The sequence below is a fragment of the Cebus imitator genome, unplaced genomic scaffold (genome assembly GCF_001604975.1).
Source record: "Cebus imitator isolate Cc_AM_T3 unplaced genomic scaffold, Cebus_imitator-1.0 Scaffold20, whole genome shotgun sequence".
NCBI lineage: Eukaryota > Metazoa > Chordata > Mammalia > Primates > Cebidae > Cebus > Cebus imitator.
This window is the reverse complement of record NW_016107335.1, coordinates 1,793,071-1,812,433: the sequence shown is the minus strand read 5'-3', so window position 1 is coordinate 1,812,433 and position 19,363 is coordinate 1,793,071. Positions and strand designations below refer to the sequence as shown.

The 19,363-nt window shown below is 56.5% G+C and overlaps 1 protein-coding gene across 1 annotated transcript; it reads left to right on the top strand.

The window, feature by feature from the left end:
• Positions 1-13,595: 13,595 nt before the first annotated feature.
• On the top strand, positions 13,596-19,227 carry LOC108296853 (dnaJ homolog subfamily B member 6-like). Its single transcript, XM_017519448.2, has 2 exons — positions 13,596-13,941; positions 17,831-19,227. Exons 1-2 carry the CDS (start codon positions 13,662-13,664, stop codon positions 17,911-17,913), a joined length of 363 nt encoding a protein of 120 aa, XP_017374937.1. The 5' UTR covers positions 13,596-13,661; the 3' UTR covers positions 17,914-19,227.
• The last annotated feature ends 136 nt before the right edge of the window (positions 19,228-19,363 follow it).

Sequence of the window (19,363 nt, the reverse complement as noted above, 5' to 3'; positions counted from 1 at the left end):
CTCCTGCCTCAGCCTCCCAAATAGCTGGGATTACAGCTGTGCGCCACCACGCCCGGCTAATTTTTGTATTTTTAGTAGTGGTGGGGTTTCACCATGTTAGCCAGTCTGGTCTCGAACTCCTGACCTCAAGATCTTGCCTGCCTGGGGCTTCCAAATTGCTGGGATTACACATGTGAGCCACTGTGCCCCGCCGTGCTTTGGTCTTTCTGTTAAAGAGAATTGCATGGGACACTTCTGTTGTTGATGCAGGAGCAGGAGCTTAGCTTTGGGCTCCTGAGCTCGGGTCTTCTCAGCTCTGATGAGCTTCAGGAGAGGCAGTTGGAGGTTGAGTTCTAGAGTGGCTTATGCCTTCTTATGGAAGTCCCTGAAGGGAAGACTGAGGAACTCTGAGAAGAAACTAGAATGACTTGTCATTACATTTTTATCTGGAATAAGCTTTAGATGGCTTTAGGAAAATAAAATATGAATATGTGAGTCTACAAAAGCCACAACATTCTTTTTTTTTTTTTTTTTTTTTTTTTTGAGATGGAGTTGCTTTCTGTCACTCAGGCTGGAGCGCAGTGGCGCCATGTCAGCTCACTGCAACCTCTGCCTCCCCCGTAACTGGGATTACAGGTCTGTGCCACCAGGCCTGGCAATTTTTTTTTTTGTATTTTTAGTAAACACAGGGTTTCACCATGTTGGCCAGGCTGGTCTCGAACTCCTGACCTCAAGTGATCCACCTGCCTTGACCTCCCAAATTGCTGGGATTACAGGCGTGAGCTGCTGCACCCGGCCTACTGGTTTTGTTTTGCTGTGAAGTGAACTCGTCTCACTGCATCTCTCCGTCTCCCGGGTTCAGGCAATTCTCATGCCTCAGCCTCCTGAATAGCTGGGACTACTGGTGTGTGCCACCATACCTGGCTAATATTTTGTATTTTTAGTAGAGATGGAATTTTACCATGTTGCCTAGGCTGATCTTGAACTCCTGACCTCAGGCAATCTGCCTGCTTCAGCCTCCCAAAGTGCTGGGGTTATAGGCGTGAGCCCCCGTGCCCAGCCCCATGTTCCTTTTCAAGATTTATTTTAATGATTGATTATGGTGCCTTTTGTCCATCTTGATAAACGTGAGCAACAGTTAAATCCCTCCAGCGCCTCCCCCAAGACCGAGGGGCGGGCAGTCTCAGGGTGTTTCTTGAGGATGCTTAGGTGCCTAGGGTTCCATTTATAAATAGTTCCTTGAATAAAAATCACACTTGGACTTAGGGGCAGCTGGAAAGAGGGAACTAAAGACTTTTCCTCTCTCCACCTCCAGCAAAGCCCAGGCACCTCAGCCAGCACCATGCCTCAGCTGTGGACACAGGCAGCCCAAGGCTGCAGGGAGAGGGGTCCCAGGAGGCCGGGCCTTGTGGGATGAGGCCACGGTATACCCTGAGTCCCCTTCTCTGCTGCCCTCGGGGGTACACCGTGGACCACAGCTCTGTCCATACTAAAACATGACCAAAGGCTGTGGTTTTGGGCTTTGTTTCAGAACTCACCTGGAGCCTCTTTGTCTGGGTATTGAATATTTTGAGTTCCTGAGAAATGAACGCAAATCAAAGGGAAGCAGCTCCCGAGACCGAGGAGCTTCAGACAGTGCAAGTCTCAGGGCCTTTTCAGGCGTGAACATCCACCGCCCACCTCCTTTTCTAGAAGGGAAGGCCCATGCCACAGTGTGCTTTCGTTGGTTTCCATTTCCCGAACCTGCCACGGGACAGGATGCCAGTGGTGGCTGAACGTGCCTCACTCTAGGCCCTTCTGGGATGATCCTCACCACTCGGTGAGCAGATGCTGTCCACACCCCTCACCGATGTGAATGTGTACATGCGGTGTGTGCGTGGAATCCAGACCATCCAGGATGCTGTGCTGTGGCTGTCCCCATGAGGCCCGTGTGAAACCAGCACCGTGCATCCATTGCCACCCCTCAAGGGGTGACCGGAGCTGTGTGCTTCCTGGGACGTTGCTAAGCTGCACTGAGGTGTAACTAACAACACGTGGCTGCCACCTCACACAAGCATTTGTCGTTTCCTTCAATGTCTGTTGTGCCCCAGCCCCTACGAGCCACTGAAGAGCCAGACCCAGTCAAGGCCGTCCAGCCAAGGAGAGGGTGGTGCAGTGAACAGCGTCCTGCAGGTGCTGTGGCACCTCTCTGTTGCTGTGGTGGTGGTTAAGCTCTGGCACTAGTGGGGATGCCGACCCCACCAGGGCTGGGGATCTTGTGGCCTTTGGTTGGCTTCACAAGCCTCTTATGTTGGGGGAATCCAGCAGGATACTCCTTGTCCTCAGCCTTCCTCCATGCTCCCATTTCCTCCCATGTACCTCTGTGTGGCCAGCGCCAGCGTCCCTTTCCCAGCCGGACCCTGGGCGCGTCCCTGTGCACTTGGCCGATGCACTCACTTCCCAAACTGAACTTAACATCTTCATTCCCTGATGCCACCTCTTTGTAAGTAGCAATGCAGGGTTCACTGTGGCACCTGGAGCACCTACTCTCCCCCCCGACCTCTGCCCTTCCTCCTCCATTCAGCTGCCATATCACGAGCCCATAACATGGCTGGCAAGAGCCATCTCCTGTTTAAAACTGTTCAGGAGGCTCTGCGTGGTGGCCCACACCTGCAATCCCAGCTACTCGGAAGGCTGAGGCAGAACGACTTGAACCTGCGAGGAGGCGGAAGTTGCTGTGAGTTGAGATGGCACCACTGCACTCCAGTCCAGGTGACAGAGCCAGACTCCGTCTCAAAACAAAACTGTTCAGACTTGGTACCTGCCCCGCCCTGTTTTGAAGAGGTGCCTTGCGTTTCCCCAGCAGATAGGGGTCTGCCGTTCCCAGGGCTGTTCTATGGGCCTTCGTATTGACTCAGTGCAGGCAGAGCGCACTGGCCTTGCCGTGGTGTTTGGCGTTTGTCCACCCCTGAGCTCTCTAGGAGCGAGAGCAGGGCCTTGGCAAGGTGTTCGCAGTGCCTGCCACACGTTACATGTTGGAATGAGCCGATCTTCTGATGGATCAGGCGTGCGTTTTTGGGTGTTGAATAATCTGTAGTGTGTGAATGGTATTCCTAATTTGTGTAAGTAGGTACTAACCCCCCTTTCTCTTAAAAAAGCCAAGGAAAGCAGCAGTCTCCCCAGGGGCCTCGTGGATCGTGCATATTTGGGAAAAGTGTGTTTTATCTGCAGGAGCTTGCTTTCATCTGCGCGTTGCCAGCCAGGCTCCTGCGCTGCGTTCAGACTCCACTTGGGGAAGGAACTGGAGCTTCGCCACAACGGTCATGCCGGCGGCAGCTGCGAACATTCCTCTCATAGCTTCTCCGTGATTTCAGTGTGTTTTTCGCTGGAAGGGTGAGGGGGCGGGCAGAGGGGAGTGGGACACTGGTAGATCTTGTTTTTGTTTTTGAATTTTATTTAACTTGTGGTTACAAAGCAGGATGTTTTCTGGTATGTTTAGTTCTCCTAATAAAAAGAAGCTTGAACTGTTGTGACCAGCCTACATTTCAGTAATTTATAAGGTTTAATATTTAATTTGCACACAGGAAGAAGCAGAAATTCCACCCAAACAGTAAATTATCTATGGGCTGTAGAATTAGAAGTGACTCATTTTTTTCTACAACTAATGCGTATTGCCTTTTTAGTACAAATTGCTGAACTAAAATTGTTTAAACAATTAGTGGTAAATTTCCAAAGAAGAGTAATTACTGGCATTACATGGAAAGTTTTAAAAGGCTATGTAGAAAGACTTTAAAAAATGTTTGGCTTTCGGAAAGTGGGGTTGCTGTAGGAGGATGGGACTGAATGGCCGTGGGTGCCCTTTTGGTTTTAATTTGGGGAATGTTAGGTTAATTTGTGAGAAAGCTGAGTTGATTTTTTCCTTAAGGATGTTTGTGTAAGACCCACTGACAGGTTTGTTGGGGGTTCCTTGTGTGAGATCCTGCACAAGTCAGGTTGCCTGACTGGAACATTCTGAGCAGCTTTTACAGCAGGGGTCCATGTGGTGTCCCCCACCCCCACCCCCAGCGGTCTGGTGACACTCACGCCTGGGAGGGAGGTCTTTCCCCTCAAAATCCTGACTTGAGGTGATCGGCCTGCCTCGGCCTCCCGAAGTGCTGGGATTGCAGGTGTGAGCCACCAAGCCCGGCCTGTATTTTGTCAGGAGAACATCAGCATGTGTTAAATTTATGATGCAGGTATTCAGAGTTTTTGTTTAGTTGGGGAAAGTGCAGTGTTTTGTACCACCCTGTAAAGCCAAAATATGAAGTAGATAATGATCACTCATAAGGTTTTAATTCAGTTGGTTTTGCCTTTTTTTGGTTTCTTTGTGTGCTTCAGTAAAAGGAAGGCAAGTTCTAGGGAAGCCTGAGCATGAGTTGCTGGGTTGCCTGTGTCCCACGCCTTCGTGGGCAGCTCACGTGTGGTGCGCCATGACGCGGGCTCTGCAGCAGGCCTGCTGGTGGAGAGCTCACGCTGGCACTGGGCTCTTCTCAGTGTGCCCGTCGGCTCCGTTGTGGTCATCTTCCCCTGTTAGGGGTAACTGGAAAGGTGGGCCCTAAACTTGGCAGGAACATCTGATGAGAAGGGGCACTTGAGCCTCGGGTGGGCTGTGTCTAAGTTCTTGGCGCTGGAAGTACCTTTGTCTTGTGGCCTTTGTTGCTGATGGTCTGTGTCTCCTTACCAGGCTCACCCCGGGGCTCTTGCGGCCGCCTGGCGCGTGTCAGCTGTGGGTCTGCAGTGAAGCGGGGGTGGAAGTCGAGGGTGTGGATGAGTCATAGGTCCTGAGGCAGCTGGTGGCCTCCACTCGGCGGGAATGTGCGTAGGGAATGTGCGTACATGAGATGTGAGTGGGGCCATAGAAGGGTCTCTGGAAGTGAGTTGGTCACTGTGAACCCCTCAGAGGGGCCTAGGCACCAAATTTAGGCCACAGAGGCACAGAGGGTAGATGGGGCTGGAGCCCCTGTCCTGGCCAGCCCTTGGCTGTTTCTGTGTGTGGCTGTGACCCCTGACTCTGGATTTCTAGGAAGCTGAAAAGGTTTGATGACCTCTTTCTGTCTTAAGAGGGGAGGTGAGGTAAAACCGCTCCTGAGAGGGACCCACCCATTGTGGTCCCCGCTGTACGGAAGCCCTGGGTTCCGATGCTGCCGGCAGCCGTTGGGCTCCTTGCCTCCTGTCACTCAGGCCCACCATGAGCCCCTCCCCTCCTGCAGGGCTTACAGTGACCTGGGCCCCTCCTCCTGGATCAAAGGATTGCTGGCAGTCAGAGCCCCTCATTTGCATAAATGAGTTATATCATTCGTTCGTGTGTGTGTGTGTGTGTGTGTGTGTGTGTGTGTATGTATGATATATATATTTAAGATGGAGTCTTACTCTATTACCCAGAGTGGAGTGCAGTGGCGCGATCTCAGCCCACTGCAACCTCTGCCTCCCAGATTCAAACGATTCTCCTGCCTCAGCCTCCCGAGTAGCTGGAAAACAGGTGTGTGCCACCATGCTCGGCTAGTTTTTGTATTTTTAGTAGACACAGAGTTTCACCCTATTGGCCGGGCTGGTCTTGAACTCCTGACCTCAGGCGACCCAAAGTGCTGGGATTATAGGTGTGAGCCACCGCGCCTGGCCTAATTTATATTTCTTAAGGGATGGAAAGAGCACAGAGACCTGTTCCTATGGTGTATGCAGCAGTTTTTAAAAGTGAATGTAGATTTGAAGTCACAAGTGAGTTTTGGGGGACACAGTTCAGCCTGTATCAGGGGAAGTAAATCAGGTGTGAAAATGTGTGGAACGCGCGGTGGCGCGTGCCTGCGGTCCCAGCTACTCGGGAGGCTGAGGTGGGAGGAGCTTGAGCCCAGGAGTTCTGGGCCGTAGTGCGCTATGCCGATCGGGTCCGCACTAAATTCGGCATCAATATGGTGACCTCCGGGGAACGGACGACCACCATCTTGCCTAAGGAGGGGTGAACCGGTCCAAGTCGGAAACGGAGCAGGTCAAAACTCCCGTGCTGATCAGTAGTGGGATTGCGCTTGTGAATAGCAACTGCACTCCAGCCTGGGCAAGTGAGACCCCGACTCTTATTTAAAAAAAAAAAAAAAAAAAAAACAAAATGTATAGAGCTAGGGGAGTGGACCTGAGGGGAGAGAGCTGTGACCTGAAGCAATCCCTGCCTATTGGCAACAAAGGTGGGAGACGGACCAAGGAGGCGTGAGCGTGCCCCAGCTCTGCAGCCCAGCCCTCCACATGCCCTTCTCAGAGCGGGCCAGCACCCCGCCTGCCCGCTCCCTGCTCTAGAGGCGGATCTTCCTGGGTGTGGGCTCCCACAGGCTCCTTATCTTAGCAGAAGGCCTTGGGGACTCCTGCTTCCTCGGTTGCTGTGACAGAGGGAGCGTCTCTGCTTTCTGTGGCTTCGGTTCTTCAGGCTGCTGTCGTGTGCTCTGCCATACTCAGCCTTGATAGCGGGGTTTCATTCTCGTTGTATTTTCTTATTTTTTGGGGACGGAGTTTTGCTCTTGTTCCCCAGGCTGGAGTGGTGCGATCTCGGCCCACTGCAACCTCCACCTCCCGGGTTCAGGCAGTTCTCCTGCCCAGCCTCCTGAGTAGCTGGGATTACAGGCAAGTGCCAGCACGCCCAGCTAAGTTTTGCCCAGCTAATTTTTGTATTTTTAGTAGAGACAGGGTTTCTCCGGGTTGGTCAGGCTGGTCTCGAACTCCTGACCTGCGATCTGCCCACCTCGGCCTCCCAGAGGCATGAGCTGCACCAGCCTGTATTTTCTTATTTTTCATAGTGATGGGGTCTCCCTATTATTCCCAGGCTGGTCTTGAACTCCTGGACCCAAGTGATCCTCCCCACTTGGCCTCCCAGAGTGCCGGGATACCCAGGCGGGTCCTAATTATAGAGATGAGGACAGTGGAAGCACAGGGAAGGCGCCTCTTCCTCCCCGACCCGCACCCCTGCCAAGGGGCCCATGCTAATAAGGGGACTCACGCTGTCCGTGCAGTGGCGGGCACAGTACAGCCCCACTGCTGAGCAGCTTGGCCCATGGTGAGTCCCCACCACCTGCCACTCTTTCCTGCTGGCTGTGGGGCGGGCCTGGGATAAAGGGGTTGCCTGTGGTGGCCACAGGGCCGTGTGTGATTTGAGTTAGGAAGCATGCCGGCCAGGCACTTTGAGATTGGTGCTGTCATGCTGGGCAGGCCATCCATCTCCATTCAGAGACAGGCACTCCGCAGGCTGGCCAGACCGCTCACATCACCTCCACCTCCGCAGGCATGAGGAGCTGAGTCCCGGGAGGGTCGTGGGCAGTAGCTTGCGTGTTGCGGAGTAGCCGTTTCTTCCATCCTGGGGGCCTGCAGGTGCATGGATGGCCCCAGTGTAAAACAAATAAGCAATATGGAGCCTGTGGCTGCTCATGTAAAGTAAGTCACTCTTTGGCCCCTGCATTTTTCCCGGGCCGGGTAAACCGGAGCGCTGTTAGAATCCTCAGCAGCTGTCACCTTGGGCCACGGAGCTACTCCAGGGACCTGCTTTCTGCATCAGCCTCTGGTCTGCCTTCGTACTGCGATCCAGAAGTATCCGAGACAGCCTCAGGCAGTGTAGAAAGCTGATTTTTTGGAGGCTGAGCACGCGCCCGTGACACAGCCTCAGGAGGCCCTGACCACAGGTGCCAAGGTGGTTGGGGCACAGCTTGGTTTACTGCATCTCAGGGAGACATGAGGCATCCCTACATGCAAGATGTGTGTTCCGGAAAGGTGGGACAGCTGGGAGCGGGGTCGGGGGCTTCCGGGTCCTAGGTCAGCAAGACAGATTGTTGCATTCTAGTGAGTCTATGGTGAGAGAGGCTAGGGGAAGGGTCACGGGTGCCTTAGAAACAGTGGGGCAGAGGAAGTCAAAAGATCCACGTTTGTCTCTGGGGAGCAGAGGGGTGACTGAGTTCTGTCCTTTGTCCTGCACCTGTGAAGATAATCTGTTGACACAACTGCTTTAGGGTAAAGACCTTGAGCCCCACAAGGAATTCCTTTGTGCACAAATGGTGCGGGAAGTATGTGGCTTTTTTTTTTTTTTTTTTTTTTTTTTTTTGAGACATTGTCACACTCCTGTTGCCCAGGCTGGAGTCCAGTGCTGCAGTCTCAGCTCCCAGCAGCCTCTGCCTCCCGAGCTCACGTCAGGCAATCTTCCCAGCTCAGCCTCACGAGTAGCTGGGACTATAGAATTCGTCCCGTGCCCGGCTGTAGCCACTGTCTTTAGGAATAAAGCGGGAGGCAGTGTGCCCCACGCGGTTCCCAGCTTGCTTTTTCCCTGTGGCTGAGTGATTTTGGGGTCCTGAGATTCATTCTCCTTGCTGAATACCTTGTTTCCCAATTTAGCAACCAAGGAGAGTGGTTATTTTTGTCCAGGGGCTTTAGGAGGAAGCGCATTGCACCCTGCTGGACTGCCAGCGGAACCAGCTGCTCCAGACAACGGCGGTGCCTTCCTGTTCCCTCTGACCCGGGTGCCTCTGTGTTGAGCGAGGGGCACTGGCTGCTTCTTGAGAGTGGGAAGGAAAGAACACCTTTTCAGCCTACTGTGCAGGGGTTTTTGTTTTTTTGAGACAGTCTCTGTCGCCCAGGCTGGAGTGCAATGGTGTGGTCTCGGCTCACTGCAACCACTGCCTCCCAGGCTCAGGCAATTCTCATGCCTCAGCCTTCCAAGTAGCTAGGATTACAGGTGCGCCACCACGCTTGGCTAATTCTTTGTATTTTTAGTAGAGACGGGGTTTCACCATGTTGGCCAGGCTGGTCTCGAACTCCTGACCTCAAGTGATCTGCCCACCTTGGCCTCCCAAAGTGCTGGGGTTACTGGCCTGAGCCACCGCACCCGGCTGAGATGGGGTCTTTCTGTGTTACCCAAGCTGATCTTGAACCTAAACTGGTCTCAAACTCCTGGGCTCAAGTGATCCTCCTGCCTCAGCCTCCCACAGTGCTGGGATTACAGGTACCAGCCACCGTGCCCAGCCTGTGCAGTGTTTTTTAAAGGAGTGGTTGTAACAGTTACTTGTGTGAACACACTGATGTGGCCTGGGCCCTTCCCCGCAGGAGAGGACAGAATCCTCAGAACCGAAGGGTGGGTGTGCTGAGCGCTGGAGGCAGGGTCCTTGGGTCACCGACAGGCTCGCCTTGGTGCACACGCCCCGAAGAGCGCTGTCTCCCGGCCTCCCGCACGTGGGAAGCCGCGAGGGTAGAGATGAGAAGGTGGTTTGGGGAAATTCTGAATCCGACAAGGAGGTGTTTGGTAACTGCAGGCGCTGCACAGGTTCTAACCGGATGCTTGAGAGAGTGTCCTGGGAGTTGCGGTGGGAGAGGGGGTTGCTGTGGGAAGTGTGCTGAGTTCGTGTGCCCTCAGCCCTGAGCATGCCGCCTGCTTCCAGGCTGGCTCACCCCGTGCTGGGACTCAGGCAGGAGTGTGGTCTGGGCACTCCCATATCCCGTGAGGCGCGTTTCTCAGCATCAGCAGCCCCAGCTCCATCCTCCTCGCGGTGAGTGGGAGGCAGATGGGTTGGGATGCAGGGTTTGTAGGAACACCTGCCTTGGTCTCTGGGGACCCCAGGGTTCCCGCCGTGGCCCTGTCAGCCTGTGAGGCCCTGGGGCGTTGGAGAGCGTGTCACGGTGTGAAGCTCACTGTGCAGTCTCCTGGGACCTTGACAGACTGCACCGGGCTGCATCCTGTGCCAGTTAAACCCGAGCCTCAGGGCTGATCCCCTTGCGGCCAGGAGGGAGATGGGATAACCCTGGCCTGCGGGGGACCGGGAGGCCGAGGCAGAGGCGAGGACCATGGGGTGGTGCTTGTTCCAGCTCTCCCGTAGCCCGGCTGTCCGTCCGTGACTGCTCTCCAGCCACTTGCTCTTTCTCTTTCAGTTTTCTTGCTGGAAAGCTGTGGGAGGCAGTGGGGTGGGACCGCTCCATCTACAGGCAGGTTAGAACTTCAGAGGCGACAGCTTCGCCTGCCAGTGAGTTGAACAGAGCCTCCGGCAGTGCCAGGCACAGAGCTGGGGTTGGCACAGCAGCAGGATGCCTGGAGCCTTGGCTTTGAACAGTTAGAACCATCGAGGCTGAGTGGGGCAATCCTCCTGTTCAGACCAACAGTGTCTCTCTTGTCAGACGGCAGAGGACCCCTGCCTGCGCCTCTGCATCCCAACTGTGAGGTGGCTGCTCCCTGCCCACGCTGGCACCCCACCGTGCCTACGGGAGGCTGGGCATGGGGGTTTGGAGCAGCAGTGCGCCACGTGGCTCCCCAGGCGATGCAGGGAGATGTGGATAAGGAGGTCCTCATCTCCACCTTCATCTTCCCCAAGTCACTTTTCCTGGCAGCTCACTACCCATGACGTTTCAGGGGAACCTTGGGGAGTCCCTTGTGTGCTCCGCCTGGGGACACAGGCCCTGTGGGTGGCTGGGGTGGGGACTGTGTCCTGCCGCTGGGGCCAGAAGGGTTTGCTCAGAGACCAGACCTGAGTAGCCGCTATCCACCTGCCATGCATGCCAGCCCCAGCCCTCCTCACAGGGAGGGAGGGGAGGAGGCTTCTGGGCACTGCCTGGACCTGTGGCTGGTGGTGGGGGCTGAGCTGCTAAGCTGTGCTGGAGAGGACAGGGGCACAGGCATCTGCAGGAGCCAGGCTGCCCTGTGGACATGGCCATGGAGTTGCGCCTTCCTCCCCGTCACTCCAGGGCCACTCTGTGCCTGCAGCTGCCAGCGCAGCCGCCCGGGGTTGGAAGGACGCCGGCGCCTGCCCAGTGGCCTCAGCCTCTGAGGAGATGACGCGGGGAGCTTTGGACGCTGCAGGTGTCTTCGGTACTTGTTTTCAAAATATCAGGTTTAGGTCTCAGCGGGGCCTTTTTCTAAACAGACAGTAAAGCAGAACCTCACCGAGCAGCTCTGAAGGCAGCGCGTTTCTCTGCCATCGTGGTGGGAGGAGGCTGGACCCACAGCCTGGCCCTCCCCAGGTGATGTCAGCCCCGGCTGATCCACAGCGCTCTGAAGATGGGACCTTGGACACCCACCCAAGGGCGCGTTTTCACCTGTGGACCAGAGGTGCAGGCGCAGCTGAGGCGGGAAGTCCCCACTGTGGCCGAGCTAGAAGTGCAGAATTGCAACTGTCAGTGAGACTGGGCTTCCCAGAGCTGGGATGAGCCGGGATGTGCGGGGTTACGCCACCCCCGTTTCCCCCCCCCCCGCCCCCGAGTGGAGTTGGGCGGGCGAGGGGCTCTCGCTTGGCTCTGAAGCTCCCGGGCGCCGGGACGTGTGGCTGGGCAGGCAGCGGTGGCTCTTCCGGTGGTCTCAGAGCTCGCTATGTCGCCCTGCCCAGGAGGACTTCACAGCTATGGATGTTCAGGGTCTAGTTCACTGTGTCACACACCAGAAACTTTAAATTTCTTCCTCAAATGTTCCACGTTAGCTGGCAGATTATAATTCTTAAAAGTCATGTCAGAGTTCTTTGGTGCGGTCCTCCTGAGGCGGCCGGGCTTGGCTGGCCCCAGTGGGCCCTTTGCTGCTGCGTGTGTGGGGCCCTCCACTCCTCTGTCCCTCCACGGTGGGACGCAGCGCCCTGGGAGCACCTGTGCTGAGTCTCTCCTTGGTGTCCTGGGGACCGGGGCAGCCCAGGGTCCACGAGTGTGGCTGGAGGAGCCTCAGATGCGTCTCGAGACGCGGCTCCTGTGAGTTTCTGCGTCAGGTCTGGAGCCACATTGGCACACAACAGTGAGTTTGCAGCGTTGTCCCCACATGTCCCACTCTCCCGCAAGGGTCCAGGCAGCTGGGAATCAGTTTGGTTTGCTGAGAAGCTGTGTCCTGGGAGTGTCCTGGGTGTCCGTCACAGCCCTCGCTCCCAGCCTGCGACTGGGGCCTGGCCCGGGGGCCCTGGCACATTTCCTCTGGCTGCAGACGCATTGAGGAAGCGCTGTGCGCACACGTGACTGCCTGCATGGCTTGTGTGCCGGGTGCTCCTCCTTCACTCAAATCATAGAATCGCAGACGGCATCCAGGCCACCTTCATTCTGCAGGTGAGCACACGGAGATCCCGAAGGAGGAGCAGCCTCGGGCAGGTGACCCCTCTCAGCTCAGCGGTTCCGACCCGCGTGACGCTGAGGAACCTGCCTGCGCTCTTGGGGTGCGGCCGTCTCAGCAGAGGTCCCACAGTCCCCCGGCAGGGTGTGCAGGACGGCCGTTGGCAATGGGGTGTTGTTCGTGAAACCTTGCACCGTGGGTTTGCTGTGCTTGGCTAAATGGTCCCAAAAATCACGATTCTGTGTTCAAAGTGTGGGGAAATAGGATTGGGTAGAAGGCGACGTCTGAGGCCTGCACCGCCTCCTGCGATTGCTGAGTTCCAGAAGCGACTGAGCCCTGTGGGCACCGTGCTGTGACTCCAGGTGTGTGCGGCTCGCTCTCCCCTCTGGGGACACACAGGCGGCAGGTTGCAGATTGCCCAGGTCTTGGTATTTCTTGGAGATGAATTTCCACACGCAGTGAGGGCCCTCCTTCGGTGAGCACTGTGGTCCTAAGGACTGGAGCCCTGGCCTGAGGGGACAGCCTGAGAGCAGGGTCCTTCCTGACCTCGAAGCCGGTCCTCCGTTCTGGGTGAGCCACATTTCAGCTCCACTCCGACCCCGGGCCTGGCGCTCGGCACTGGAATTGGCTTACAGGCCAGTTTCCTTGAAGATGCTCTGCAGCGCCGGTTGATCTCAGTCCGTTGCATTTCAGGCATGTTCCAGTGGCCGAGTGCTCCCCGTGCTTGCGGGAAGCCAGGAGGACGGGCCGCCTCTGTGTAGACTGTGTTGTGCCACGGGAGGGCCTGCCTTGCTTTACATCTGGGCAGGGCTCGGGTCCAAAGTACTGGGTGTGACACGTTTTAGGCACATTTTAGACTCTGCAGAGGGACGAGGAATCCCACCACCCTCGGCCTCGCATGCCTGCTCCTGGAGCTCTGACCCGGCCGCCTCCCTCACGTCCATGTGGCAACTGCCACGCAGACATTCGGAGAGTCATGGTGGAGATTATCGAATTATTGAATGTCCAATATTGAATATCGTTTGCTTATTTTATTCCTCGTATCCATCGGTGGGCAAAACGTTTTTTTCTATATTTCTTTTCTTTTAAATGCATGGCCTTCCGATGACTTTTTCTGTATTTCAGAAGACTGATACAAGCACAACTTTCAGAGCACTGAGGAGTCTTGGGTGTGTGTGTGGTGCGGGGCTGGAGCTGGAGCTGCGGCTGCACCTGCATGGGCGTGGCCGGATGGCCCTGCCTTGGGCGGGGTGTGGCTCCTGTGGGTGCCGCTGCTGCCACGACGGATTATTCCAGCACGAGGAGGAAAGGGGATGTCTTCTGTGTATGGACTCTGAGGAGGAAATCGCTGACCGGACCCAGCGCCTTTCTTCCTCAGGGTGGCCCAGCTGGCTGATTTTGACAATGAATTGCTTAGTCCTGGACCGTGATTTCAGTGGGACACACTCTTGGAAGGGGCGTGTTGATTGTGCTAAAGTGGGTGGGGTGGGGAGCCACTTCTTTCAGGAGAGAGAGGTGTGATGTTCAGAGGACTCTTTCTTTTCCCCCTCTTAAGAATTGAATTCTGGCCCCAGTAGAGCCCGTGAAGAAATGAGATAACCTCTTTCTCCTCCACAGAGAGGACACGGCTGGATTCATGGAGATGGTGCGGCCAGCCCCTCCACCCCCTGCCTCCCTCGCTCACTCACGGTCTCCCGCTGTGCTTGCAGGTGTGGCTGATGAGGATGCCCTCGCTGCTGAGTGTGCGCGGAGAGGCCAGAACGCCCTGCCAGCCCAGCCCGCCAGCCTCCGCCCGCCGAAGCCAACCCGGCCTGCCTCGCTGTTCAGACACGCGCCCCACGGTCTCTATGAGGAGGAGGGCGAGCAGGACCGACCTTGGGTGTCCGGGCCCTGGGACTCCCTCGCGTCCGCAGCAGGTGTGCAAAGGGAGGAGGCCGTGGAGCGGGCCCAGAGTGAGACTTCCCCGGGTGCCAGAGGACAGCGAGGACAGAAACGGCACCTGTGCTGCTGCGTTCTGACCTGAGCGGGTGGGGCGGCTGTGCGGGGCGGGAGGACGTGGCTTCGCTCTGCTCCCCTCCCGCCCACAGGCCCCACGCCTCGTGGCTCCGGGCCCCCACCATTAAAACGGGGTCCCGTGCCCTGCACACAGCGTGTGGCTCTGCAGAGGGTGTGAGCTGCTGCGCAGGGCTAGGTGCTGCTTTTCCCATAGATGTGCCTTTTCGTAGCTTTGAGCACAGAGCTTGGGGCCCGTGGCTTAGGCCAGGTGGTCTCGCGCCGGTGGGGACTGTGACTGCCCCTGCCCTCCACCAGCTTCACCTTCTCGTGCCTTCTTCAGCTTGGGGTGCAGAACCAAAGACCCCCTTGAGTCAGGCCTCCTTGTGAAGCGGTTCTGCCCGCCCACCCGCTGTGGGGCTCCCGGCCGCCCTGCCCCCCTCCCACCTCCTAGGGAGCTGCATAGTCTCTGAGTGTCCCAGAGAAGCTCTGGGGTGCCCGAGGATGTGCCGTGCATGCAGGCTCGGCCCGGCCGCATCCGAAAGCCCAGGGCCAGTGTAGTGTGACTCTCACCTCAGTTGGAGGGATTTGTGCTGCTTCTGGCTCTCATCACAGCAGCAGTGAGGCGACCCGGCCACTCCTGTCGGCAGGAGGACATGGTGGCTGATCTCTGTGTGTGGGGGAGCTAGGCAATGTCGTGAGGTCACGTCTGTGGACGTGGGCCGAACAGCACTGTCTAAGCGGGACATGAAAAAAAGCGGGGTGGTTTCCCTCTTCTGCCCTTCACAGAACTTTCTCTTGAAAAATTAGCCCCTTTCAGCCCTTCTCGGGTGAAATAGTTGCCGGCTCTGAGGAGGACGGAAGGTGCACTCTGCCTCGAGGGCCTCGGAAGGCGCTTCCCGTGGGTGGGCACAGCCCCTCCGGCCAGCTGCCTGCCCGCCTGCTGCGCCAGCCTTTGCCATGCTGGTCTGTGCTATGTCACTGAGTGACACACAGAGGCACTTGCAGGCTGCATGCACCTAGAAAGAACTCCCTGTGTGCTGAGCGGCTGGTGTGAGGGTCTGCAGGCAGGAGGGAGTGGGGCAGTGTTTGTCCGTGGGTCTTTGTGAGCTGCAGGATAGAGCAGGGTCATGGCTGTGGCATCCCTGAACCACCGGAAGCCTGGCCTGCAAGGGTCCTTGTGACTTCTCAGTCCCCAAGAATGGTGTGCGGGTGCGGTCCCCTGGAGGAGTCGTGGGAAAGCACAGTGAGCAGCACCTGGCAGAGGCCCCAGGCCACACAATCATTTCAGAACTGGGCTGTTTTCCTCCTCCTGGGCCTGTGGCCAGCCGTGGCCGTGGCCGTGGCCGTGGCTGTGGCCGTGGGCAGGGCTGATGGCAAGGGCAGGAGCTGCTGTCCCCATACCTCATGGCTTTGCCAGTTTGCATCCTCCGGCAGGACACCATTTCTGAGGGGGAACCTGGTTGACTGCTGACTCCCACACAAATCCTTGACACCAAATCGGCAAGTGAAGGCTTTTGTTTCTGCCCGGGTCCTGTCTGGAGCGTCTGTCCCTCGGCTTTTCTTCTTTTGTTTTCTTTTTTCCAGTCATTTCATGAGATCTTGAGGCTGCCCAAGTAACCCTCAATGATCTACGGACCTGATTTTCCTACAAATCTATAATGAACACATGTCCGAGACTTTTACTTAAGTTCTTACTGAGAGATAAAGCTGACTCAAAGGAAGACTTGAGAAACCCCCGCAGAGTTGGGGACGCAGCTGGAGCAAGCCGCACAGCAGATGGTTTTGGTCTCTGCAGAGGCTGTTTGCGACTCTCTCACCCACCCCGTGGTGCCCGGGTGCTGGTGAGTGGCAAGGAGGAGGCTGAGCAAGGCCCCGCCCCTGCAGGCTCGGGGGGAGACAGGGCTGAGCGCTGAAGGTCTTGTTTTCCCTGGAGCCCCTTGTCACAGAAAACTCGTGACTCTTGGCCAGGCCTCTGGGTGCCTGGAAGACCCCCCTCTCATCTTTTTGCGGGATTTGCAAGTCCTGGACAAGGTTCTTGAAAACAGGTGGGCAGCCGCGGCAGTGCTGACGGCTCCTGCTTTTGCCTCCAGCCATCCAACTGGTCCCTGCATGGAGCAGGTCCTGTCCGAGCTCCCAGGAGTGAGCAAGCTTCCCCTCAGGACTCACAGCCAGGTGTGCGGCCCCCAGGCCTGGGTGGGTCTACGGCGTGATATTTTTTAGGCTGGAAATGAACTCTCACTTGAGATACAGTCCTCAAAATACCAAACTTAGTCGCCCCGAGGCTCCCCATACACGCCTCAGGTGGGGCATCTTCTGGCTTCTCCCGCTTCCTGTCCTCTGCCTTTTCCAAAGAGCCGCCTCCTGACTTTGGAAGCAGGTCCTTGGCGGCCTCTGCACAGCGGCCGGTGACACGCAGCCCCCTCTGTTCCTGTCTTTCTGTAACTGAGGCCTGCTTCCTAAACACGCAGCATGGGAGGCCTGGTGTTTCACAGCATGTGTATCTCATGCTGCTCCTGTGGGACGGTCAGGATGCACCCGCCTGCATGGAAAGCACCCTGAGGTGGCAGCCTCTGCCACGCACAAGCCATGGGCAAGTGTGGCATGTTGCGTGGCTGCAGGTGTGGACTGGACCTGCAGGCTCGTTCCCGTCTGCATGCACGTCCCCTTCTGTGGAGAGCTGTCGGGTCCAGGCAGTGCTCTGTGGTGAGAGCCACAGCACATGTGAAAGTCCGCGTGTGTCTGCCCCACTGTGGTGCAGGATGTGTGCGAGCCACATTCAATGGGCCTGCACCCTGTGACATGTTAGTCAGTGTGGCGGCCGTCCGCTGGGCGGGGAAGATGTGTCTAGTTGAAGCCTGGTACCTGGCCCACCTATGACTGATTCTCTGGGGCGAGTCCTGAGTGTGGGTGGGGCCTTGGGTCCCCAAGAGGGTTGTGAGCAGACTCCTCCCTGTGGTGCACGCCGCCACCATGTGAGGTTGTGCGGGTCTTCAGAGGGTCTTCCTGGCAGGTCGGGGGCCCGTGCATGTGGGACCCAGTTCCACCTGCCTGCTGCCGGTCATGAACCCTGTGCTCAGTCACATCAGTCGTGTTGACAGTTGTTGCCCGACTCAACATGAGGCCCGTCTCCTGCACCCACATGGACACACGCTGAGTCTGAGACTCCTTCTGCAGGGCTGCAGCCAGGCCTGTATTTGTGGCATGTTGCATCGACTGCTCAGTGGGTGGGCGTCTTTCTCCCTGCACTTCAGCTGGGTCAGTCAGTGGCTGCCGTTGACCTCGGCAGCAGGGAGATGCAAGGTCACTTTCCTCAAGTAAGAAACGGGACCTTCACGCTGGATGCCACAGAGCCCACAAGCATGAGGCTGGGCCACAGCAAGGCTTTGCCTGCAGAAAGGCCTCACTGTGGCCAGCACTGGGGGAGCGTAGGAGATGCCGTGGGCACCCTCCCTACAGGTGGGCGTGGCTCTGCACAGGCCCTGGGTGTGTTCTGAAGGAGGGCCCGGGGGGGCTTCTGGCCCTGAGGTGCAGCCATCCCCAGGGTGGGCTTCCAGCTCTGCCGCTGAACTCGGGCAGTGGGAGTCGCCCACTTCTCTGCAGGGTGGTGAAGTTCTCTGAATAATGGGAGCTGTTCTCGACGTGCACCTTGGAAAGTTCGCTCAGGCTTTGAGGTTTAGGTGTGGCCGAGGCAGATGACCTCACTTCGTTGCTTTTTGTTCTTAACATGGGGAGATACTTAGAAAACACCTTGGCTCTTACTGGGGAAGCAGTGCTGTTTCGCACCGTGTTTTACAAGCCGTGTTTCCTTAGGATTCAAAGAAGGTGGCAAGAGGAAGAAGCAGAAGCAGAGAGAGGAGTCGAAGAAGAAGAAGTCAACCAAAGGCAATCACTAGACCGGACTTGCAGGCTCGCTGCCCCCAGAGCTGGCGCTCCACCGTGCTTGGTGTGCGGCCGTGTGCACGCGCGAGGCAGCAGCGTGGGGTCAGCACTGTTGGCGGCCACACTCGCTCGGCAGGATTATGCAATCACAGATCAGTCAGAGCAGGGTCAGGAGGCGGGGCTGATGGCACGGGTGGCGGGCACGGACACTGGGGACGGGGACGCGGCCGTGGCTCTCCCTCTGCCCTCCCAGCACTCGGTCTGCTAGCGTTTTCCTCTAGAGCTTCCGGATCCTCTTCATTCTTTTTGGCCATGCAACCACTCCGCATGCTGCTGGGGTATTTGTAGCGTTAGGAGAACAGCCGGGCAGACAGCTGAGCTGAGTGGCTTTCACTAAACGACGCGCTTTCCTGTGGCAGTGTTGTGTTTGGAATTAGAGGGTAATTCAGTAGAGTGTGACTTAGAGAATGTCCTAAGTGACGCACTGAATCCTGGTGGTCAGGGCATCTTTTCCTCAGGGCAATGTGGCCACACGAACAGAATCAGGAATCACACCACATGTAAAATCATTCCTCTGTTTCATCTTTTAATTTTCATCTGCAGGTAGTCCAAATTCAACTTCAAATATCGTGTAGGTTTTGCTAGATTCCATATTTTTTTCCTGGGATCCATAATTCTTTTTAGCAAAAGGCTTTTGCTCAGCAGCACCCTCCCTAGCGTTCCTCGGTCAGGGCCGTGCTGGGGAAAACGGCGGGTCATTACGCATGCCCAACACCCCCAGAGATGGCACCAGGAGGTCGGAGCACTGACGCCTCGCAAAGTCACCGCACTCTGACCTGATGCTGCCCGCTGCCGGCAGCCCTTCGTTTGCATCGTGTACTGCTGCTTCTCTTTTTATTGTTACTGAGCACGGAGCGGAATTTGGGGTTGCCTTGCCTTCTTCCCTGCATGCACCCCGCCCCCCAACTGTCCTTCCCTTTCCCATGAGGACCCGCTGTCCCTGTTGCTTTTCCTTTGTCCTTTGGGATGTGAGGGCACTGTGAGAGGCTTGGGTGTGATGTAAAGACGCCGGCAGTTTTAATCAGCGATGTTGAAGCCGGGAATTCTTTGGCGCTATCCACATAGCAGTGACCCAGGCTTGGGAGCCAGAAGCAAGCTCGATCTGTGGTTTTATTTAACACAGCTGTTGCCCAAGAGTTGGCTTTGTTTATTTGGTTTTGGTGGGGAGTGGAGTGGTATTTGATGCTTTCTGCGGACAATGTAACTCTCAACGCATCATGTATCTTAAGTGCCACCTACGTAAATAAAACATGAGCATACTGAATACAGCTCGCCTGGTGTTCTCTGTGCGCACCAGTAAGTTGCACTGTTAAGATGAATTAAAAATAAAAGCAATTCATTGGCCGGGCGCGGTGGCTCAAGCCTGTAATCCCAGCACTTTGGGAGGCCGAGGCGGGTGGATCA

Bases quoted from the DNA above. Each gene is read 5' to 3' on its own strand.
- LOC108296853 (XM_017519448.2), top strand. From the start codon at position 13,662: ATGGAGATGGTGCGGCCAGCCCCTCCACCCCCTGCCTCCCTCGCTCAC. The intron at 13,942-17,830 runs GTGTGCAAAGGG...GTGTTTCCTTAG, and splicing joins CTCCCTCGCGTCCGCAGCAG to GATTCAAAGAAGGTGGCAAG.